At 25.6% G+C, this 21,706-nt stretch overlaps 1 protein-coding gene across 1 annotated transcript in view; it reads right to left on the bottom strand.

Annotated features, from left to right (window-relative positions):
• LOC100207213 (cellular tumor antigen p53) overlaps positions 1 to 21,307 on the bottom strand; it is a 38,622-nt gene extending 17,315 nt beyond the window's left edge. The window contains exons 1-4 of the mRNA XM_065815087.1: positions 21,175 to 21,307; positions 14,114 to 14,256; positions 6,672 to 6,691; positions 5,395 to 5,432 (exon numbers count right to left, since the gene is read on the bottom strand). Coding sequence (XP_065671159.1) covers positions 5,395 to 5,432; positions 6,672 to 6,691; positions 14,114 to 14,256; positions 21,175 to 21,284 — 311 coding nt within the window. The 5' untranslated portion in view covers positions 21,285 to 21,307. The remainder of the gene's footprint in view (positions 1 to 5,394; positions 5,433 to 6,671; positions 6,692 to 14,113; positions 14,257 to 21,174) is intronic.
• Positions 21,308 to 21,706: the final 399 nt, after the last annotated feature.

Here is a 21,706-nt window from a genome sequence, read left to right as displayed (position 1 = left end):
GTTCTACCTTATCTGCTGCATTTTATTATTTTTTAGTACTCATTAAAATTTTGTCACATCATCTTAGTGACATTATCTTAGTGACATCATCTTAGTACGTATGTTTTAATAACCAGAAAAAATAAAAGTTGAATGCAGGCATTATCTCAAGCATAGGAAGAGTACGATCTAAAACAGTCAACCACCAATGAGAAACCTTTTGCTTCGGAGTGTTGTGTGTGACACCTGTGATTTAAAACTTTTCCAGAAATGCATGAAGATCTGTGCTGAGCTTATAATCAATGTAGATATCATCCTGTAAATTTTCAACTGCCGAAAAAAGATGTAAACTTTTGACAACATTGTGAAAATGATAAAAAATATCACCATCAATATCAAGTAAGTGAGAAATGGCTTTTCTTAATCTTGTTTTAAACTCACTTATTTATCCTCTTATACAATTTGATAAATTGGAAAATTAATTGATTAAGTTTCTTTGCATCTGCTTTGATTAAATTGTGTATAAATAATAGCATTAAAAAGACTATCAGCATATATTTTTACAGCAACAAGCGATAATGATGCATAGTGTTTTGATAAAACTTTATTAACTTTGTCACAAAAATACGCTACAAGTATACTAAGAACCTTATTTTTTGCTGAGAAGCACTTCTCTATTTTAAGGGAAAACATTTTTATTTTTATATCAAAAACAAGCTCAGTATGAAAAACTTTATCTAAATTCATCTTGGAGCTTATATGAAGCAGTTATTGCATATGTCTGAGCTTATACATTTGATGACCAGTCTTGAAAACTTACAATAGGTTTGTTACAATAGGTTTGTTACAATAGGTTTGTTACAATAGGCCAGGCTTTACTCCATTTGTGCTGCTTACTATTTATTATTAATTTCCGGAAACTTTAGGAAATCCAGGTTTAGATTTAGGTGAATTTATATTTTAGGGGCTTTAAGTGAATTTTTGGTATTCCAGGAATTTCTTGAAAAAACATCATGTATTATGGTCAAAATAATTTTCATCCATACAATTTTACTGCAAAATTCACCAAACATACTTGCTCTTTGTAAGACTAATTTACATTTGTCTGTTTCACCTTAGGATTTTAATCTTTGATTCACTATGTTCAATTGGTTGTAATATGAGATTAGGATTCTCTGACTATTCTTTTATCTACTTTCGGTTAGTGCCCTCCCCCCTCAATTTCATTTTTTTATTTATTGTTTTGTTTTTTAACTTTGTTTTTTAATCTTTTTTATATTAGATTCTTGTTTTTTAATTATTTTGCAGATTTTACCATTTAGTAAAATGTTATTTTTATTTGTATTTTTTAACTTTTTTTTTTGTTTATTATTGTTAATTGCTAATTTTAACACAACATTAATATGATAATTAATATAATATAGTAATTCATTAATATAATATAATAACTCATTAATATAATATAGTAATTTGTTAACATAGCAATTCATTAATACACACAGGTCAGAAATTGGCCTTTTAGGTTTGATTTTGGAACACCCCAAATATTTATATAGATTCTTTATAACAAACCTTTAAGCTTCACAGAACTGTAAAAATTAAAATCCTGCAGGTGGCACATTTTCTGAAAAACCATTTAAAGTGGGGGACCTACAAAATTTCATGTTCAAGTAAAGAAACTTCCTGAAATAGTGCAAACCTTAATTTATTACATACTAATGCTAACATCAAATAATGATTTTCTGTCAAAAAAAAATTAAAAATAAAATCTAGGAACATGGAATACACAACGTTTTTGGGGCACCGACCCCAAATGGGGCAAAGAAAAAAATTAAAATTTTTTTTTTTGTACAATCTCATAGGTAATCTAATTTTGTTTATAGAACTCAAATTTAAAAAAAATATAAAATTACAGTTCAAGAGTTATGACCAAAAAACTTTTGATCCTCCTCCCTTTTCCAAAAAAATTAGAAAGTTTGAAATTTTAAAACCTCTGAAACCTGGAAAACCTCTTTCAACATCTGTTAAACAGAAATGGAACAAGGAATCTTTAAGCAATTTCTACTGCGATAGGAGCTGCAAAAAATGTAAAATTTGTAAATTGGCAACTAATAAAATCTCAGGTTCTATATTATGCTTCTTTTTTAAAAATTAGTTAAAATTAAATTCATTAATCAGTTCTTTAAATAAATATAGACAAATAAAACAAAAATAATATAATTTCAGAAAAAGTTGGTGTTTGCAAGAGTTCAAATGTTACTTGCTTAAAGATTTGTCAAAAATGTTTTCACGTTATTGGTAAAGGTATACGCCATAAATGCTACCCTAGAAAACAATCAAAGAATTTGGCAACTTATATATTAAATAAAGATGTTAAAGTAAAATATTTATCGAAATATTATTATTACAACTAATTTTTTAAATCAGAATGTTTCTTATTATTATTATCTCATTTGTAAAATAGTTAGGTTTTACAGCTTTCACTGTATTGTGTAGGTTCAAGGCCAAGTAGTGTCCAATATTCTGAAAGGTTTATATTCCAATAATGAAATGGAAAAAGGTGAAGAAATGTTGTGTTCGACTGGTATAATGTTAAAAAACTTGCTTTCTTTTTATATATTTGAAAATGTTTTGCCTTTCTAAAAATTTTTGTCAATTATATAGGTGGTTCTAGAGTCCCTATAACTTTAGGTCAAACTTGTACGAAACCGATAGAAATACCATTTTCTGAGTTTAACAAGTTAGTAGTTTGTTTGCAACTGACTCAGTTCAAATCTAATGTACTCTTGAAGACCTTCCGAAAAAATGGAGTTAAGTTTGAAAGTAATATGGAAAAGAAATTGGATGATAAAACAAAAATACTTAAGAACTTCAATGCTTTAGAAAGTTTCCTTTGAGGAAAAAAAGAAAGGTTTAATAAATAATGTAAAAAGAGATTTAGTTTATGTAAAAGATATTATAGAGTATATTGAATTTGTAATTGAGTACAGAAAGCAAGATCTCTAAAGTACTTTTGTAAGAGTTGGCATAGATTCAGGTATGAGCATTTGATTTGTAATAATATAGATGGATAATAAACTATAAATTTAAAGAATAATGAGAAAAATAAAAACACCTTAGGTGGAGGTTCATTAAAAGTTATTGCAAACTTGTTTAACCCAAACCAACACAGACAGAATGACCGGAATGATAGGGGAACTTACTCTGGAATAAATTCTGCGCTTGTATTGGCATACTGTGAAAATATGCAAGAAACACATAGCAACCTCATAGTATTAACAGAAAAACTTCAACTTCATAATTGTAAATATTCTCTTGCATCTGACCTTAAAGTCATAAACATTTTGTTGGGAATTTCGGTAATTAAATTACTTGAAAACCTCCCAATTTATTCTATAAAGGAAATAAATTTTGTATATATATATATAACTATTTATATAACTAAAAAATATTTATAGACTCATGGTGGAAAATACAGTTGTGCCTCGTGTGATGGGGAAGCTATTCTGAAATCTGGTCAACTTAAAAGCTTCGGAGACCTAGATAACTATTACGGCCAGTATGCTGATGGAGGTTTTCCTGAGAAACAAATGATGAATTTTAAGGTTACCGTTATTTATATATTTGTAATCTAATTAAAAGCTTTTTATACAAAACTATCGTGTTCCATTTATTTTTATTCAGAATGTTGTGAATCCTTGTCTTATAAAAGAAGACGATCCTGAGAAGCTAGTAATAAGCATAGTGCCTTTACCAGAACTTCATCTTCTCATGGGTTTGGTAAACCACATTTGTAATTATATTATACCACTCTGGGAAGGTTTAAAAGATTGGGTTAATAGTCTTGGTGTTATACGGAAAGGTTATCATGGAGGTACATATGACGGTAATGTTTCAAGAGCAATATTGAAAAATGTAGACAGTCCTTGCATCACGAATTCCAATAAAGTTTTTCCCTTTAGTTGATACATTAAGGATGTTTGACAGAGTTGTTACTGGTACATTTAGTGAACCACTAGATCCAGAGTATCACAAGCTTATCCAAGACTTTACAAGAAGTTTTGAACATTCTCAAACATACTGTTCAGAAGTGAGTACAATAAAAACTCGTTATGTTTAATAACTTCTTTAAATTTAAATAATTTCATTATAAATACTTATATATTTTAGTTCTTGAATAAAAGTCTCAGCGTGACATGGAAAGTACATGCCATAAGCGCTCATCTTGGAGCCTTCATAGATATGCACAGCTGCTCTCTTTCAAGATACAATGAACAATCAACAGAAGCCTCGCACCAAAAAATGAAGTTTGTTGTAAACCGATTTAATGTCTCTGTCCTTAGCTCGAAGCATGGTGAAAGAAGTAAACGAATAGCTGAAACTTTTTCCAGCATGAACATGTAGTTTTTGATGTTTTATGGAATATTCTTTAGTGAACCTAAACAAAAAATATTTACTAAAAATAAAGGGGCTTACAATTATTTGGCATTTTGAAGAACAAAATATTTTTACACAAAGTCATAGTATGGTCATAAATAACAAATCTGTCCTAAAAATAGCTGCGATTTAAGCCTTCAAACCAGAGTACCCCAAAATTTAGGAAAACTGCCCCGTTTGAGGGGGCTTACGCATTTGAAAAAATATTTTTGTAATTTCTTAGCCCAAATAGAAATTCATTGACAAATTTCAAGTTTCATAAAAAAACTATGTGCACTTTAGAAGTTATGGTTATTTAAAATTTCAAACTTTCTAATTTTTTTGGAAAGGGGAGGGGATCAAAAGTTTTTTGGTCATAACTCTTGAACTGTAATTTTATATCTTTTTTAAATTAGAGTTCTATGAACAAAATTAGATTACCTATGAGATTGTACAAAAAAAAAATTTTAATTTTTTTCTTTGCCCCATTTGGGGTCGGTGCCCCAAAAACGTTGTGTATTCCATGTTCCTAGATTTTATTTTTAATTTTTTTTTTGGCAGAAAATCATTATTTGATGTTAGTATTAGTATGCAATAATTTAAGGTTTGCACTATTTCAGGAAGTTTCTTTACTTGAACATGAAATTTTGTAGGTCCCCCCACTTTAAATGGTTTTTCAGAAAATGTGCCACCTGCAGGATTTTAATTTTTACAGTTCTGTGAAGCTTAAAGGTTTGTTATAAAGAATCTATATAAATATTTGGAGTGTTCCAAAATCAAACCTAAAAGGCCAATTTTTGACCTGTGTACAATATAGTAATTCATTAATATAGTAATTCATTTACATAGTATAGTAATTCATTAATATAATATAGTAATTCATTAATATAGTAATTTATTAATATAGTAATTTATTAATATAGTAATTCATTAATATAATTTAGAAATTCATTAATATAATATAGTAATTCTGATTTAAATATAAATGAAGACAATTACCTGCCTTTAAAAGAGTTGTTAACTTGTGTGTTAGTGCTCTGAGGAAAAAAAACAATATACTTTAAATTCACTTTTAATAAAAAAAAAATTTATTTATAATTATAGTTAACATAGTTATTTTGAAATGAAAATAACTAAAGGATAAGGTAAATTTTTAGATTTGCTGATATATTGATTTGCTGATCGTCAGTATCATTATTAAAAAAAAATTATCTGTTGTTTGAGGATCATTAAAAATGAATGAAAACATTAGGATTTAAAAGACTGCATCATTTTATGTTGTGTTTTTACTTATAGACTGCATAATTAAAGTAAAATTTAAATGCATAATTGAAGTAAATTTTAAATGCATAACTAAAGTAAAATTGAAATGCATAATTAAAGTAAAATTTAAATTAGAATAAAAGTTACATCATAATATGACTTTTATGTCGAATGCTGGTTTAGTTATAGACCCAATACCAAATAATATTTTTGGTAGTAATAAAAATCAGTACAGTTTGAAAATATATTAGCCTTATTTAAACAGAATATTGAAAAAAGTCTTGAACAAAAAGTTGAAAAAAATTATGCAAGAGTCTGATTAACACTCCATTCTTCGCACTACAGTAAGACAAAAGCCTTCCCATTAACTAATTTGTAACAATTCTCATTAACTTTAAAGTTAACAAGTCTTGTTGCAGTGTAAACAATGGAATAAATAAAACTGAAGAAAATTAAATTTGTTCTCTGTAAAGCTGCTGATTTTTTTATTTTGATACTATAAATCTGGAAAAATAGGAATATAAAAAATTCTTTTTCAAACTCCTCTATAATTGTGAACTTATGTAATAAATAGATAATTAAAAAAAAATTAAATATATTGTGATTATATATTCATAAAATGTTTTGACTATGTTATAGTCACATGTTTACCTCTTTAAAAAAACAGATCTTTAATGACTGTTTTTTTTATTAATAAAAAACCAATACTACTTTTTCAATCATTTGCATTATTATTACATCATCAATTATCATTACATCATCAATTATTATTACATCATCAATTATCATTACATCATCAATTTTTTAAAAGGTAAAATGCGAAATCAAACAACATGACAAAAAAATCACATTATATATTTAGGCCAAATTAGGTTGACACTGCTAGAGGCTGCTAGTTACTTTCTTCTAGTTAGTTAATAATTATACTATTAAATACAACCATTTATAATTTTTATTTTATTTTAATCACAAGTAGACATTTTAAAAAGATTATTAAAAACAAGAAATCATACCAAGCTTGACAGTGTTTTATCTGAAAATAAAAAAAAATTTATAAATAAAATAAATAGGTAGAAACACACACAAGTCAGAAAACGCACATTGTGCATGCAGATACACCTAATAAATGTGAGTACTTAACCCCTATCTCCAGGCGCTGAAGTACGCACATCAAACAAGGGTTTGGGTTTGTACAGGAAGTATTTACATATGAAAAAAATTAATTACAGCCAAATAATTTCATTTTAAAATAGTTTTCTTCTTAGTCAAAAGGAGGGTCACATCAATTTCTGTTTTTACTACAACTTTAAACTTCTTTTTTACTTACAAACTTTGTTAAATATTAAACATCTTTTTATTATTAAAAAAAACAGTCCACCCAAAACCAAGTTAACATTTGCATATGATCCATGATCCATCTTTTGAGGACTCCGCATCCCCGCTCTAATTATAGTGGGCGGCCAAATTATTAGTTACAGTTTGTTTTTTAACAAAAACTACAATTAAATATAGATTTTAAATGAATAAATTTGCTTCTACTCTTACATTCTTAAAGATTTTAATATCAATAATAGTTTTTTACATTTTTTTTATGAAGTTGAAATATTTGTAAATAATTGTGGCAATTTTTAGCATTGATAAGCTAGAATATGCAAAAACCTGCGAAATAAGTCTTTTTGCATTTTCTTTGCAAAATTATTATTTACGAGACAATGCATGCGTAATAAATGAAACTTTTGTCAACTGTTTGGTGTTTTAGTGACTCATTTTTATACATCAATTAGTAAGTTTAAATAAAAATATTTGAACTTTGGTGCCTAAAAATGGGAAAAGCTAAAGATATATCGAACAAAAAAATATCAGTAATATTTGCTTCATTAAAACATCCAAATCATTCCCAGAGAAAAATTGCAAACTTAGTTAAAGCATACCTGTTCAAAGTGCCAGAATTGGAAAATGTGTCACCACCCTGAGAGATGAACAGGCAACCCATTACATTTGTGTTAAAAACCAAAGAAAAAGTACAAAAGCAGTTACTAAAATCATAGAAGAAACCAGTATCAAGATTTCTAACAAAACTACAAGGCATTGAATAGCAGTACTGGGGTTTAAATCCTACAGACCTTGGAGGAAACCTAAACTTATGTCAGCGAAAAAATTAAAACGCTTCACTTAGGCTAAACAACACCAACATATCTCTGCTGAAGATTGGGAAAATGTAAGTAAATACTTATTTAACTGTTTATTACAACAGCATCACTGATTAAAATATTTATATGAGTTTTTATATTATTATTTTTATTTGTTTTCAGGTGTGTTTCACAGATGAGTCCCAATTTGAAATATTATTGGATAATTCTTCTTTTGTTAGACAAAGGAAAGAAGATAAATATAACCCAGACTGTGTTATTGAGACAGTAAAACAACCTCTAAAGGTAATGGTGTGATCAGTTGTAAGTGGTAAGGGCAGTAGCCTTCTTTATATAGTTGAAGAGATGAAAAACCAGGATAAATATAAAAAAGTATTAGCTATCAAATTATTTCCTCAGTTAAATGATTGGTTTCCTGATCCATACAAATGCATCTTTATGCATGATTCTGCCCAATGCCATAAAGCTAAATCAGTGACAAGATATTTAGAGTCAAAAAATGTTACTGTTTTACCATGGCCTGTCAATTCTCCTAATTTAATCCTAATAGAGAACACCTGAGAACTTTTAAAGCAGATAATTGAGCATGATACTAAAACCAACAAAAAAAATCTCATAGATTCACAAAATAATCCCGGGCATAATGATCAGGAATTAAAAGCAAATGTAAAGAATTGCACCTAAAGTAAGGCAAGAAGGATACAAGTAGTAATTGATGCAAAAGGCGCCCAACGAAATACTAAAAAACATTTTGTATTATGAGTTTTTATAAATAAATGCTTAAAAATAGTAACTGTTTAAATAAGTGTTTTACTTTTTAAAAAAATATATTTATTTAAGCAAGTAGGACTAATATTTATATAAAAATTTAACATAAGAATACGTAAAAAAGCTTATAATGGGTAATATAATATATTTTGCAAGTGTAACTAATAATTGGGCTGCCCACTGTATATAAAGTGTTTATAAGACCACACTTTGAATATGCAGTGTCTGTTTGGGCCCTGTATTTAAAAACTTCTTGAGTCTGTTCAACATAAAGCAACAAAATAGGCTTTAGGCTTGAGACATCTTCAATACTACAAAATACTAAAAAGATTAAATCGCTAGAGTTTCAACACCCATGATGGGGTCATATCCAAATGTTTAAACTAATACATCGATTTGATATAATTAATGATATATATCAACCAAAATTTATTATTTATTATATTTATTATTATAAATTTATTAACTCCTTGTCACCTGGTCACCATCTTAAAATAAAGCGTGAATATGTTCCAAAATGTCTTTTAAGACATAACCAACTATATAATAGATTAGCAAAATACTGGAATGAACTACCTAAGCAAGTAACTTTCTACTCAACTGTACTTTCTTTGAAAATTAGACTAAACTACTGGTTGGCGATAAAATTCAGAACGAACATTTATATAAGTGGTTGTTTATAGTAGGGAGTTTTCCCTGCTTGCTGTATGTATATATATTGTATGTATATTTTACGACTGCAACTATAATAATGATAATAATAATAATAATAATAATAATAATAATATATATATAACACACACAGGTGTACACTAAATTTTGAGATGTCTGAGTTTTGACACTTACAGGCATTGTGCAAACTTTAAATTTTTGTATGTTTATGCTTATGTCAAAAGAGAATGTTTTAAAAAGAATTGAGGCGATTGGAGCTTGGAAACAAAAAACCCAGCCCTTATTGTGAGAGCAGCAAGTTTATAAAATATTTTCTTTACTATTTTTATCTTAACAACGGACTTACTAAATTTACAAACATATAAGTAAATGCAGGTCTTGTTTTAAAGTGTTATGTTGCGTGCAATTTACGTATGCGTTAAGCTATTTTATACACGCCTAAAGCAATATGGGTTAAGCGACTGTTTATCATCATTTAACTTTGAAATTAGTCAATAAGCGGTAAAATAAAAGAAATAACTAATTTTACAAAAATCACTTTAACTTTTGAATGACGATTATGTAAAAAAGTTTGTTACAAAAGTTTGAATGATAATTATGTTAGATATAAGCGCTATTTACTAATGAAAAAAATTAGAAAACTTAATCTCTATTAAGCTAATTATTTAATTGACATATTTAGTAACAGAAAACAAAATTTTTTATAGTTAACAACAAGTTTTTTCATGTATACATTATTAAATAAAAGAGTTTATTAACTTTTCACTTAATTTATCATAATTTTTTATTATCTTGCAAGCACAAGAATATTTATACAACTTTTGATTGCAATAAAAAAAAATTTACTTAAATTTCTATATAGTAAAAAAAAATTATTAAAATAAAAAAAAGTTAAACTTTTTTTTTTATATTTTACTTTAAATTTTTTAATTTTTTTTATTTATATGATTTTTTCGCTTGAAAAATGCTAATATTTCAAGCTTAAAGCAAAGATCATAATAAATATATATCTTTTTAAAATTAATTCTGATAAAAAACATGATTTATTTAAAACTAATTTATTAAAAACATATAATTTAATTCTGATAAAAAATATATTTAGGTTTAATAAAATTAAAGTTAATCCTTGGGTTAAACTTAATTGTCAAATTTATTCAAAAATATTGCTATATATTGTTTAATATTGAAATTTTGATTATTCTTTTAAAAAAATTAGGTAATATTTATTGCAATTATTTTTTCAGTTATCCTTCCTAATCATTTTTTTTACTGAAAATTAAATTCCTTGTAAACATGTTCCAATGCTGCACCAAAAATTTTCACAAAATATTCATTAAAATTTTTTTATAATGCAAGTTAAAGTGCAACAATTATTTTTTAATAAATGGTAAAAACAGCAATATAATTTTGAAAAATGATGTTTGGAAAAACAAAATCCCTGATAAAGTAATAATTTTTAAATAAAAATGTAAATAAATTAACGTAATTTTTTTTTTGTTACTCTCTAATTTTTTTTAAATAAAAAATCATTTTTAGTTGCAAAAGGGCAATTAGAAATTTAAGAAATAATAATTTAAAAAAGTTTAACATATCTTAATTCATTTATCCATTTTTAATTATGTTGAGAAAAGAAAGAAATTTGTTTATATCAAACATTTTTAAAATGTAATATCAAGTTTAATTATTTAATATAAAAAAAACAAGCAAAAATAAACATTCCATAATAGCATTTCTACATTTATTTAACATTTATTTAATTAATTTTGCAATAAATAATAATATTGCAGTAGTTTAAAAAAGTTGATGCCTTAAAAAAATAATAAGAATTTTAAGACGTCAAATTCACATTAGGCTAATACGTTAGGCATTTTTTATTAAAAGCAAAGCCTGCAAATGTGTGCATAAACTTTATATATAATAAGGGCTAAATTAGAGGGTCACAATACTGCAATTATTGCCGACCTCATTTTTCCTAATTCCGAGGGTTGATATATATTTATATATATATATATATATATATATATATATATATATATATATATATATATATATATATATATATATATATATATATATATATGTATATATATATATATATATATACACACACACACACATATATATATATATATAAATATATATATATATATATATATATATATATATATATATATATATATATATATATATATATATATATATATATATATATATATATATATATATATAGATCTATAGTTTGTTGTCTTTGGGAAGAGCGGAAGGAAAAAAGTGATTCTTACGCCAACACATACGTCACTTTTAATTACTTTTGACTTTTGTCCAACATTTGCGTGTTGGACGAAAGTAAAAACCATTAATTTAATTACAAATAAATCGTTTTTTAAAAAAACCACAAAAACGCAAATTTAATTGACCAGAATGTTTTAAAAACATTCTGAATGTTTTTAACAATATAAACAATGTTTTTATTTTTATTTTTTTTAATAAAATGTTTTCATTTTTAATTTTTTTAATAAAATGTTTTTATTTTTATTTTTTTTTACTGCAAATCATGCGCGGATTGTTGCTACATCGACTATCTTATAGCCTGACTCGCAAGGGAGTGCTGCTACATCGACTGACAAATAGCCTGACTCGCAAGGGAGTGCTGCTACATCGACTGACAAATAGCCTGACCCACAAGGGAGTGCTGCTACATCTACTATCTTTTAGTCTGACCCGCAAGGGAGTGTTGCTACATCGACTGAGGGTTTGGTTGGAGCAGGCAGTCTCTCAATTAATAAAAAAAAATAATTCCGGTCTTGCATTTTAATTTTTACTTTTTGTCAACAAAATATGGCAAAAACTTTCAGACAACATCTACGGGTTGTATATATATACATATATATATATATATATATATATATATATATATATATATATATATATATATATATATATATATATATACATATATATATATATATATATATATATATATATATATATTTATATATATATATATATATATATATATATATATATATATATATATATATATATATTTATATATATATATATATATATATATATATATATATATATATATATATATATATATATATATATATATATATATAAACAGGCCTTATTGTGAGATTTTGTTGCATAACAGAAAAGCATAACACGAGCAATGTAACTTTACTTAATAAACATATTTCCATCGCTAAATCACATAAGTTTCTTATTTTAAAGTATTGCATTATAATTAAATATAATTTGAAACCACATTAAAAATCATTTTAAGTCTTTATCTTTATAGAATATTTATAAAATATCTTTAAATTAAGCAATATTGTTTTAAGTAAAATGATCAATAAAATTTAAATATGTTGCTTTAAAAAAAAATTTACTTATTTTAAAAAACTTATACTTATTTAAACCTATACTATTTATTTGTTAAAACACTTGTTTGTTTTCTTTTAATTTAATTGTTGTTTTTTAAACGAGGGGGGCAACAGATTATAGTTGAATTTCTTAATTGGTCAAAAAACAAATTAAAATTATCAACATTTCGGCTTTAACAAAATCTTTGCATACTACTCATAAACTAGTTAATCATTTCTAATTGACATTAATTCTATGATCAATCTAAAACATAAACGATAAAGAAAAAACTTTTGTCGAAAAGCAATTTCAAAACTAAAAAAATCATCTTTTCATAAGTTTGTTATTTAAAGTTTACTTTAAAAATTCTTTAAAACATTTTTATTAAATCTAATAATTTTGAGGACAGGCTTGATTATGGTTTATTTGGCAATGCATTTATATTCAGTTATAAGTGCATTAAGCACTTTTGAATATCAGCAATTTCATAACGAGATGAAAAAAAATTATTGAATTTAAAACTCTAAATAAATAAACAAAATAGTTGAATGTAAAACGAACATTTTAAAGTAACTTGAATTAAATTTATTAAAAAGAAGTTTTTTTTCTTTAACATAGTTTGGAAACTTTAGAAGTAAAAAAAAATGTAAAACGGACCATTCTAATATATTTAAAAAATCCAAATTAAATTTAATAAAATAAATTTTAATTTAATAAAAAATTTAATTTAAATATAACAAAATAAATTAAAATTAAAAATTTTTTTTATTTTTATTTTTAGGTAATGATTTAAAAAATCAAAAATTCTTTTGCAAACTACATCTAATAAAAAAAGACAAATTTTGAGTTTCAGATTGACTTTTTTGCTTACAAAATACATTGTTTTTTTTGCTTTTTTTTTTTGCGTAACAGTCAATATAACTATAACATTTATGACAATATGGTCAAGTTCGCAAAGTTTTTTATAAAAGAAAACCATTATCATATTAACTAAGATAAAAAACGCAAAAGTCATTTTTGAAATAATCCAATAATTGCATAATTAACTTACTTAAATTAAATTCTTTTTTAAAGGCATGGTTATTACTAAAAATACTTTTCACGCCATGATAAATAACGCTTGTTATGTATATATTCTTGTAACATTAAGGCTACAAGCATATGCTTGAAACAAATATAAAATCAAATTTTGTATTTAACAAGCAGTTTTGATGATTAAACAGATAGCTCGCGCATATAATGAAAGCTCTTGTAAAAACAGTTTAGAAGAGCTGCTCCGCTCTTGCACTCATTTATTTCTCGCTGAAGCCTGCCTGTATGTATATATATATATATATATATATATATATATATATATATATATATATATATATATATATATATATATATATATATATATATATATATACATGTATATATATATGTGTGTATATATATATATATATATATATATATATATATAGAGAGAGAGAGAGAGAGAGAGAGAGAAAACATACTTTTTACAGATTTTGGGCATTTTGGTTTAAATTCACCAGATGATTCACTTGTCTCAATTGCACCAGATGATTCACTTATTTCAACTGTACCAAATGATTCACTGGTTTTAATTTCACCAGAAGATCCACACAAGTCCAAAAGCCTAAAACAAATAAACATGGTTATATTTAGTTTTTTAAAATGATTATATTTTATTTTTCAGTTGCTGTTAAATTTTGCATAAACTAACCTTTAATTTGAACATGGTTTAAAAATAGCACAAATTTAGAAAAAAAAAATTTTTTCTGAATGCTAAGATCTCAAAATTAAAAAAATTTAGAGTCTCAGAACTGTTAAAACAGAAAAAAAAATTCTGAATTCTTGTAACAAAGGGGTTTCAGTTATGCAACCAAATTTCAGCTATGCAACCAAAAATTTTTGTGCTGTTCCTTCAAAGGATCATATGGCAAAAAATTTCTCCTCACAAAAGTGACAAAATACCCTTGCAAGTTATGTATGTCAACAGTAAATTAATGGGAGTTATTCATGATCAAGGTCTACCGCCGCTGATAACCCAAAGAATAGACTGCTTTGAAATGACACAATATTGGCATTCGATTACCTACAACTATGAATTCTCTTTCATAAATGGTCATCATGTATTAGATGAAACCTTTCAAGTATTATACCAGGTGTTTTATCTATTGCAAACAAAAAACAACTTTTGCATCATCACTTTGACCAAAGTATCTTTCTGTTTTCTCATACAGGCATGTCATATTGATGGCATTTTTCACAACAACATCGAGCATGTAATAATAGTGAACTTTAATAAAACAATGAACTTTGTAATAGGAATTACAAAGTTCATTATTATAAAGTGTTGCCAGTGCTAAATATAGCTTTTCAACTCTGCAGTTAAAAACTGGCTATGAACACAAAGGACAGAAAATAGACAAGTTGGATTGACCTTACTTAATGTGTACATAGAATTTCCAGTAAATTTTGAAAATGTGATTGACTGTTTTGCAAATACGGCAAGTTGTAAATTAGAATTTGTAATATAAGTTGATAAAATAATCAACAAATTAAAATAATTAACTCTTTAATCTTTGTCAAGTAGTTGTGTTTCAATAATTTTAAATTGCCTTTAGATATTTTAATATTTTAGTGCATTGCATGCTTTTTTTTACAAAGGAATGCAAGCACCAAGTATTATTTACAAAAAAAAGTATTTTCAAGTTATGTAAGGGGGGCAAACCTTTAATAGGAATAGCTATAAAAGCAAAACACAAAAAACTCAAACTTAAAATAGTAAAACAACAACACTTCATAAAAGATTTTTTGTTTTGTCGTTGAGTTGTTTTCCTAAACCATTTTTCTGAAAACAAATATAAAATAGTTGTTGTTCCACAAAAACTTTGTCTCTGTGACTATAATATTTTCCAAAATATTTTAGAACTTTCCAGAACTTTCTAGAATGTTCTCAAACTGCTCAAAAATTTGTGCTACAAATATAATAGGTGACTTGAAAAAAATAGTTCAGTTTGTGTTATTGGTGAATAAAGAAAGAATTGGTTCTGTAACAATGTGGCTGGTCTTTTTAAAGCCATTGGTAATAAATGTAATCAAATGGTATTTATTTATAAACACTTCATCCCAAAGCCTTAAAGCTGTGCTGTTTCACAACAGAAACAACTACTTTTCTATTCGAGTGGTTCACTTTGTGCATCTCAAAAAAAAGTATACCAGTATCAAGATTTTGCTGAGTGCCTTGAAATATGACAACTATGGATGGAAGGTCATTGAAGACTTCAAAAAATGGACTTTAAAGCAGGGTTACAAAATTTTCTTGTTTCCTTTGCCTCTGGCACAGCCATGACACAGCCATGACAAGGTGCACTATCACAGAAAAGACACAGCAGACAAAGTTCTCTGTGGGCAAGAGCATTGTGTAGTGTGAGCTGCTAATAGAACCTCAGAAAGTGATTATGCCACCATTTGTACTGCTCTTGATAAGAAGTTAAAGCCTCCAAGATCTTTTTTTTAATGTTGTCTGAGTCTCATGTTGGAGCCGGTATCTTAGTTGGAGCACAGATCAAAAAGATTATAGAAAGTGACAAGTTTGTCAAGCTTCTGAACAGGATTGCAAGAGCTACTTGAAACAGTTTTGTACCAGTTGTTCATGGCCTCCTGGGTAATTAAAAGACAGAAAACTAAGTGGTTGAAACTCTTATAAAGTGTTAGACCAAAATGCGATTCAAAATGTCACTCAAACTCCATATCCTCAATACACATCTCAATAAAAATTCAAGGAGAACTTAGGAGCTTATTCAGAAGAGCTCTGCAACTTGTCTAAATAAAATCTGTCTATTCAATATGTAATTGTTTCTGACCAGACCAAGTAAACAAAATTATAAAAATTTTCTTATTCTATGTCAATAAATTAAATTTTTTTTGTGGTGCGGTCATGACATCAAAGTTTTTCCTCGATGTAATCATTTTTTTGCAGTTTTTAGACATAAACAAGTAAAATATAACACTTTGAGTTAAGGACAAAAATTGTGTTAAAAATAATAAATAATGAATAAATAATAAATAAATGAATAAATAAATAAATCAATAGAAATATAATCTAAAATTCAAGAACAATTTAGTAAAAGTGGAATTAAAAAGTACTTTAATTTAAAACTTTCTTTTGCATTTCATTTAAGTGTGCTTTCAGGCCTGGACAGAAATGGCGTGCATGCTGTAACTGACCACGCTTATTTTTTTTTCTTTGCAATTTGACAATTGCTGTTTTAATGTAAACAATTTGAATGCAATAAAAAAATCATAATGTTATGAATAACTTTTAATTGTTGATCTTTTCTAAAGTTTTTGTTTTATGTGAAGGCTTTAAATAAAAAAGTTAATTATAAGGATCATTTAAAATAAACGCATTTTTTAATGTAAATTAAATGTTATATTTATATATTTTTAGTAGGCATGTTTTTATGATAAATTTAAACATTTGAAACTATTTCTCCATGTATTTCTAAAAATCTTTATTATATAGTAATATTTTAGCTTCAAGTTTGAATTTTTTGAGTTTTATTTTAAAGCTTATATATTTTCTTTTTCGTAAGAAATTGTTTTCTTTTTTCTTTAGTTTTTTTAAATTTTTTTTCTAGTTTAAGTTTAGCTTAGCGTTTCTTTTATCAGTGCATTTCTGAAATGTTCAAAACATTAAGGTTGTCTATTCCATAAAAATAGAAAAATTCTTTTTTTGTTTTTTTACATATTTTTATGCAAAATTTGTACTAGTTTAAGATTTTTTAATATTTTTAATTCTAAATAAAGTACTGGAAATGTTTTTCATAATTACATTCTGGCAAAGACATTTTCAAAATCAAAAAAATCTCCTCTGATCTTTTTCACCCAATGCTAAAATGAATGTTTACCACTGCATTTTTAAAGTATAGTTTGCCAACTTTCAAACTCGTTTTTTGGCTATACTTTGCATTTCAACAGTTGTAGTCAAGTTCTCAACACAAAAAAGAGAAAATTTACATGGTCAGCAATAGCGTTTGATTGTACGCCATTCTTGTCCAAGCCTGGGTTTGCATTTTTTTTTTAACTTTTTTATACTTATGGTTCAGTTAGAGGTTCAATCGCAATGCATGGAGCAAATAAAGTAAAATAATTAATTGAATTATTCATATTGTCATAGAAGAACTTGTTTTTTATTTACGTTATAATTAAAAAACAAATAATTTAATACCTTTTGTCTAAAAGTTATAAACTTTTTTTTTTTTTGACATCATTGCTTTCAACAAGGCTGCAAGCAACCACTTTCAGAGTTGAAAGTTACTGGAAGAAATAAGATGAAGTTTATAGAGCAAGATAACGATTGACAGACGACTTAAAATATTGCAAATTATATGAATCAGGAAAACAAGATGAAGGAAGTGAACTCCAAATAACTGATGTTCAAGGAAAAAAACTAGACGAATAAGAATTTTTGGAGCACTTAGGAACAGTCACAGAAAAAGAATGAGACTTAATTGAATCATGAGTAACATGAGAATGAACTTTAATAGATAGCACAAAAAACATTAGCTTTTTAGAGCAGTGCCCATTATAGTACTAGAAAAGAAAAAGAGAAGCAACATTTCTAAGTCATTAAGTTATTACTAATTATTAAGCTATCCCTTTATACTAAAAAGTTTGTTTTGTTTAAAAAAAAAATTTCAAGTCAGAAAATTCTTTATTAAAATTTGCAATACTTTTTTGCAAGATCTTTTGTAATTCTTGAATTTAATTAATATATTATATTATATTTTCAAATAAGGAAATTTTTATGAATTTATTTCAAATAAGGAGTAAGTGTTCTTTTCATTCATTATTTTTTTTTTCTTCTTTTTCAAAAAGAGTCATATTGATTAAGATAAGCAAAATAAGTGAGCAAATGCTTATATAAATACACTATAGTAGATATATATATATATATATATATATATATATATATATATATATATATATATATATATATATATACATATATATATTATACAGTAGTGATATATATAGCAGATATAAATATATATATATATATACATATATATATATATATATATATATATATATATATATTTATATATATATATATATATATATATATATATATATATATATACATATATATATATTATACAATAGTGATATATATAGCAGATATAAATATATATATATATATATATATATACATATATATATTATACAATAGTGATATATATAGCAGATATAAATATATATATATATATATATATATATATATATATATATATATATATATATATATACATATATATATATATATATATATATATATATATATATATATATATATATATATATATATATATATATGCAGTAGCAGTCAAAGGTATTTTTACTATTATTTTTTGTGCAACATCTTCTTAATGGAAAGTTTTTAAACCATTCTTTGTTTATGGAACTTACACCCATACAAATATAATTTTAAATGACAAAATAAAAATATATTTGGTTATGATAAAAAAAACTTCTACCAGTAGAAGTTCTTTTGTTTTAATAAATAATTGCATTTAGCTTGTAATGTTTTTAGAAAACATTAGTTCAAAGGTACATTTACTCTTGATTGTTGAATTTTTTTATGTTATAAATTCTTATATTTACGTGGAATTTTTTATGCAAAATTTATTAAATTTTGTTAAAATCACATTCAAAAATGGGAAAACACAAGGAGTATAGCAAAGGTCTTCATAATTTAGTAGTAAATACAATTAATTATTGCAGAATCACAAAAGCGGAAGCTGCTTATCAATTAGGAGTATCCAAACAGCTTATATGTGCATGAATCAAGATAAAAAGCCCACAGGTGAACTTTAGAAAAAAAACTGAATCGAGTTGACCAAGAAAAACTATAAAAGGGATGATTGTCAAATTTGTCAAACGTCAAAAGGTGATGCTTGCCTTACTGGAATGCAGATTACTTATGAAAACAAACAAATATTCTGAAGTAAAAATATTAACTGTAACATTTACATGACGACAATTTATTTGGAAGATGTCCTAGTCGAAAACCATTGATTTAAAAAAAAACTGGCTCAAGCAAAATTCACCACAGAGCATTTACACTGGACTAAACAAGATTGGGGTAAAGTGTTGTAGAGTGATGAAAATAAATATAATTTGCTTTCATCTGATGGTAATAAGTATGTTCGACATCCTAAAATTAAAAGAGGAGACCCTGGTACACTGTATCAACTGTAAAACACAGAGGTGGTACTCTCATGGTTTTTTTCATGTTCATTTTGAGTATATAAGTATATTATTTCAAATTGAATACATTAGTTCAAATTGAGTATAAACTATACTGATTTGATAAAAAATCATATGCTACTACATGTTAAAGCAAAAATGCATCAACATTAGTGTTTCCAGCAGGATAATGCTGGAAACACTAATGTTGATGCATTTTTACACATTTCAAAGGCTGCAAAAAATTGGTTCATATCAAATAAAGTCCATGTTATGGACTGGCCTGGTCAAAGTCTTGACCTAAATTCAATTGGAAATTTATGGAAGGAGTAGAAACTCGATTAATCATTTAGTAGAAAAATTTTTTACCAACGAAAAGATTTTGTTTGCAGTTTTTCGCTAAAAATGGAAAAATATCCCTATAGACAAACTAACTAAGCTTGTTAGCTCAATGCCTAAAAGATGTACCCTGTAATTACTTCAGAAGCCTTTGAGGTAAATACCTATGCCACAAAATATTGATTAATATAATTAAAATTTCATCAACTTTGATAGCTATCTTCAGTTTTTCATGCTTAATTGTTTTTCAAATATAATTGAAAGTAAAAATACTTTTGCAAAAAGCAAAATTGAAAAAAAAAAATTCTTTAATTATTAATGATAAATAAAAGTAAAAATTTCATACTGCAGTAAAATGCCACTAATTTACATTTAATAAAAAATAGATAAATGATCTCCATCTACTGTCAATATTTTTTTTAAAGCAAAAACTAATTGTAAAAATATTTTTGAACGCTACTGTATACTATAAAGTTTATTAGCTATCATTGAATCATACTTAAAATAAAAAATGTACAGCAAATAAGGAAAACAACTTTTAAAAAAACTTTTTAGAGATATAGATATATTATAAAACTTCCTTTTTCAAAGAATTACATAAAACTTTATAAGCTCATAAGATTATTATCAGCTTGCTGGATAAATAGTATATCAACAGATATTTTGGTACCTCAGATTCGTTAAACTTAATCAGGTCATTAAGCTTGATATTGATGCTCTTTTTAAATCATTAATGGTGAGCTTTTTTGAAGATTCATATTAAGTTTGATAAAATTAATGCTATGTCATAATGACTCAAAATTTTTGTTTTAAACAAAGAAACTACGGAAAGAAAACAATTTCAACAAAATTTTTTGTCAAACTAGACTCATAAATTATTAAAATTGGTTAATTAGCATTATTAAATATGTGATCTTAAGAACCACTATGACATAAATAAAAAAAACAAACTACTTACTCTTGACTATCAAGCTGGCAATGTTCCCTTAATTGATTATAAGTATCTAATGTCAGAGGACACTCTGTTTGCTGGGAACAATCTGTTTCAAACTCTGAAGAACTTGTCATTTTTTTTTTTAACTAAAAAAGAATTTTTTTAAAAACTTGAAAGAAAATCAATAGGATTCGTTATTAAAAAAACTAACAAAAGCTCGTCGGGTCCAAAAAAAAGGTTAGACTTTATACGCCATACTCTATATAAATGCCTCACTTTACAAAATTAAAAATAGTACAAACAAAAAAAATTATAAATATGCAAAATAACATAACCCATTCAGTCAATATAAACAAAATATTTCATAACCGAAGCAGTAGGTTTTATTCTTAGAGAAAGTTATATTGGAAACACTTAAAACTTCAAATTGTTCCAGATGTTAATAGATTGATAGAAAAAATATTTCCAATATTGATTTGACATTGTCGTTTGAACATTTTACTTATTATTATTAGTTAGTTATTTTTCAGGAAAATTGGAAGTACTAATTTATGAA

The sequence above is a fragment of the Hydra vulgaris genome, chromosome 13, assembly GCF_038396675.1.
Source record: "Hydra vulgaris chromosome 13, alternate assembly HydraT2T_AEP".
Classification (NCBI taxonomy): Eukaryota; Metazoa; Cnidaria; class Hydrozoa; order Anthoathecata; family Hydridae; genus Hydra; species Hydra vulgaris.
The sequence above is the reverse complement of the archived record's forward strand: the minus strand, read 5'-3'. Positions and strand labels throughout refer to the sequence as shown.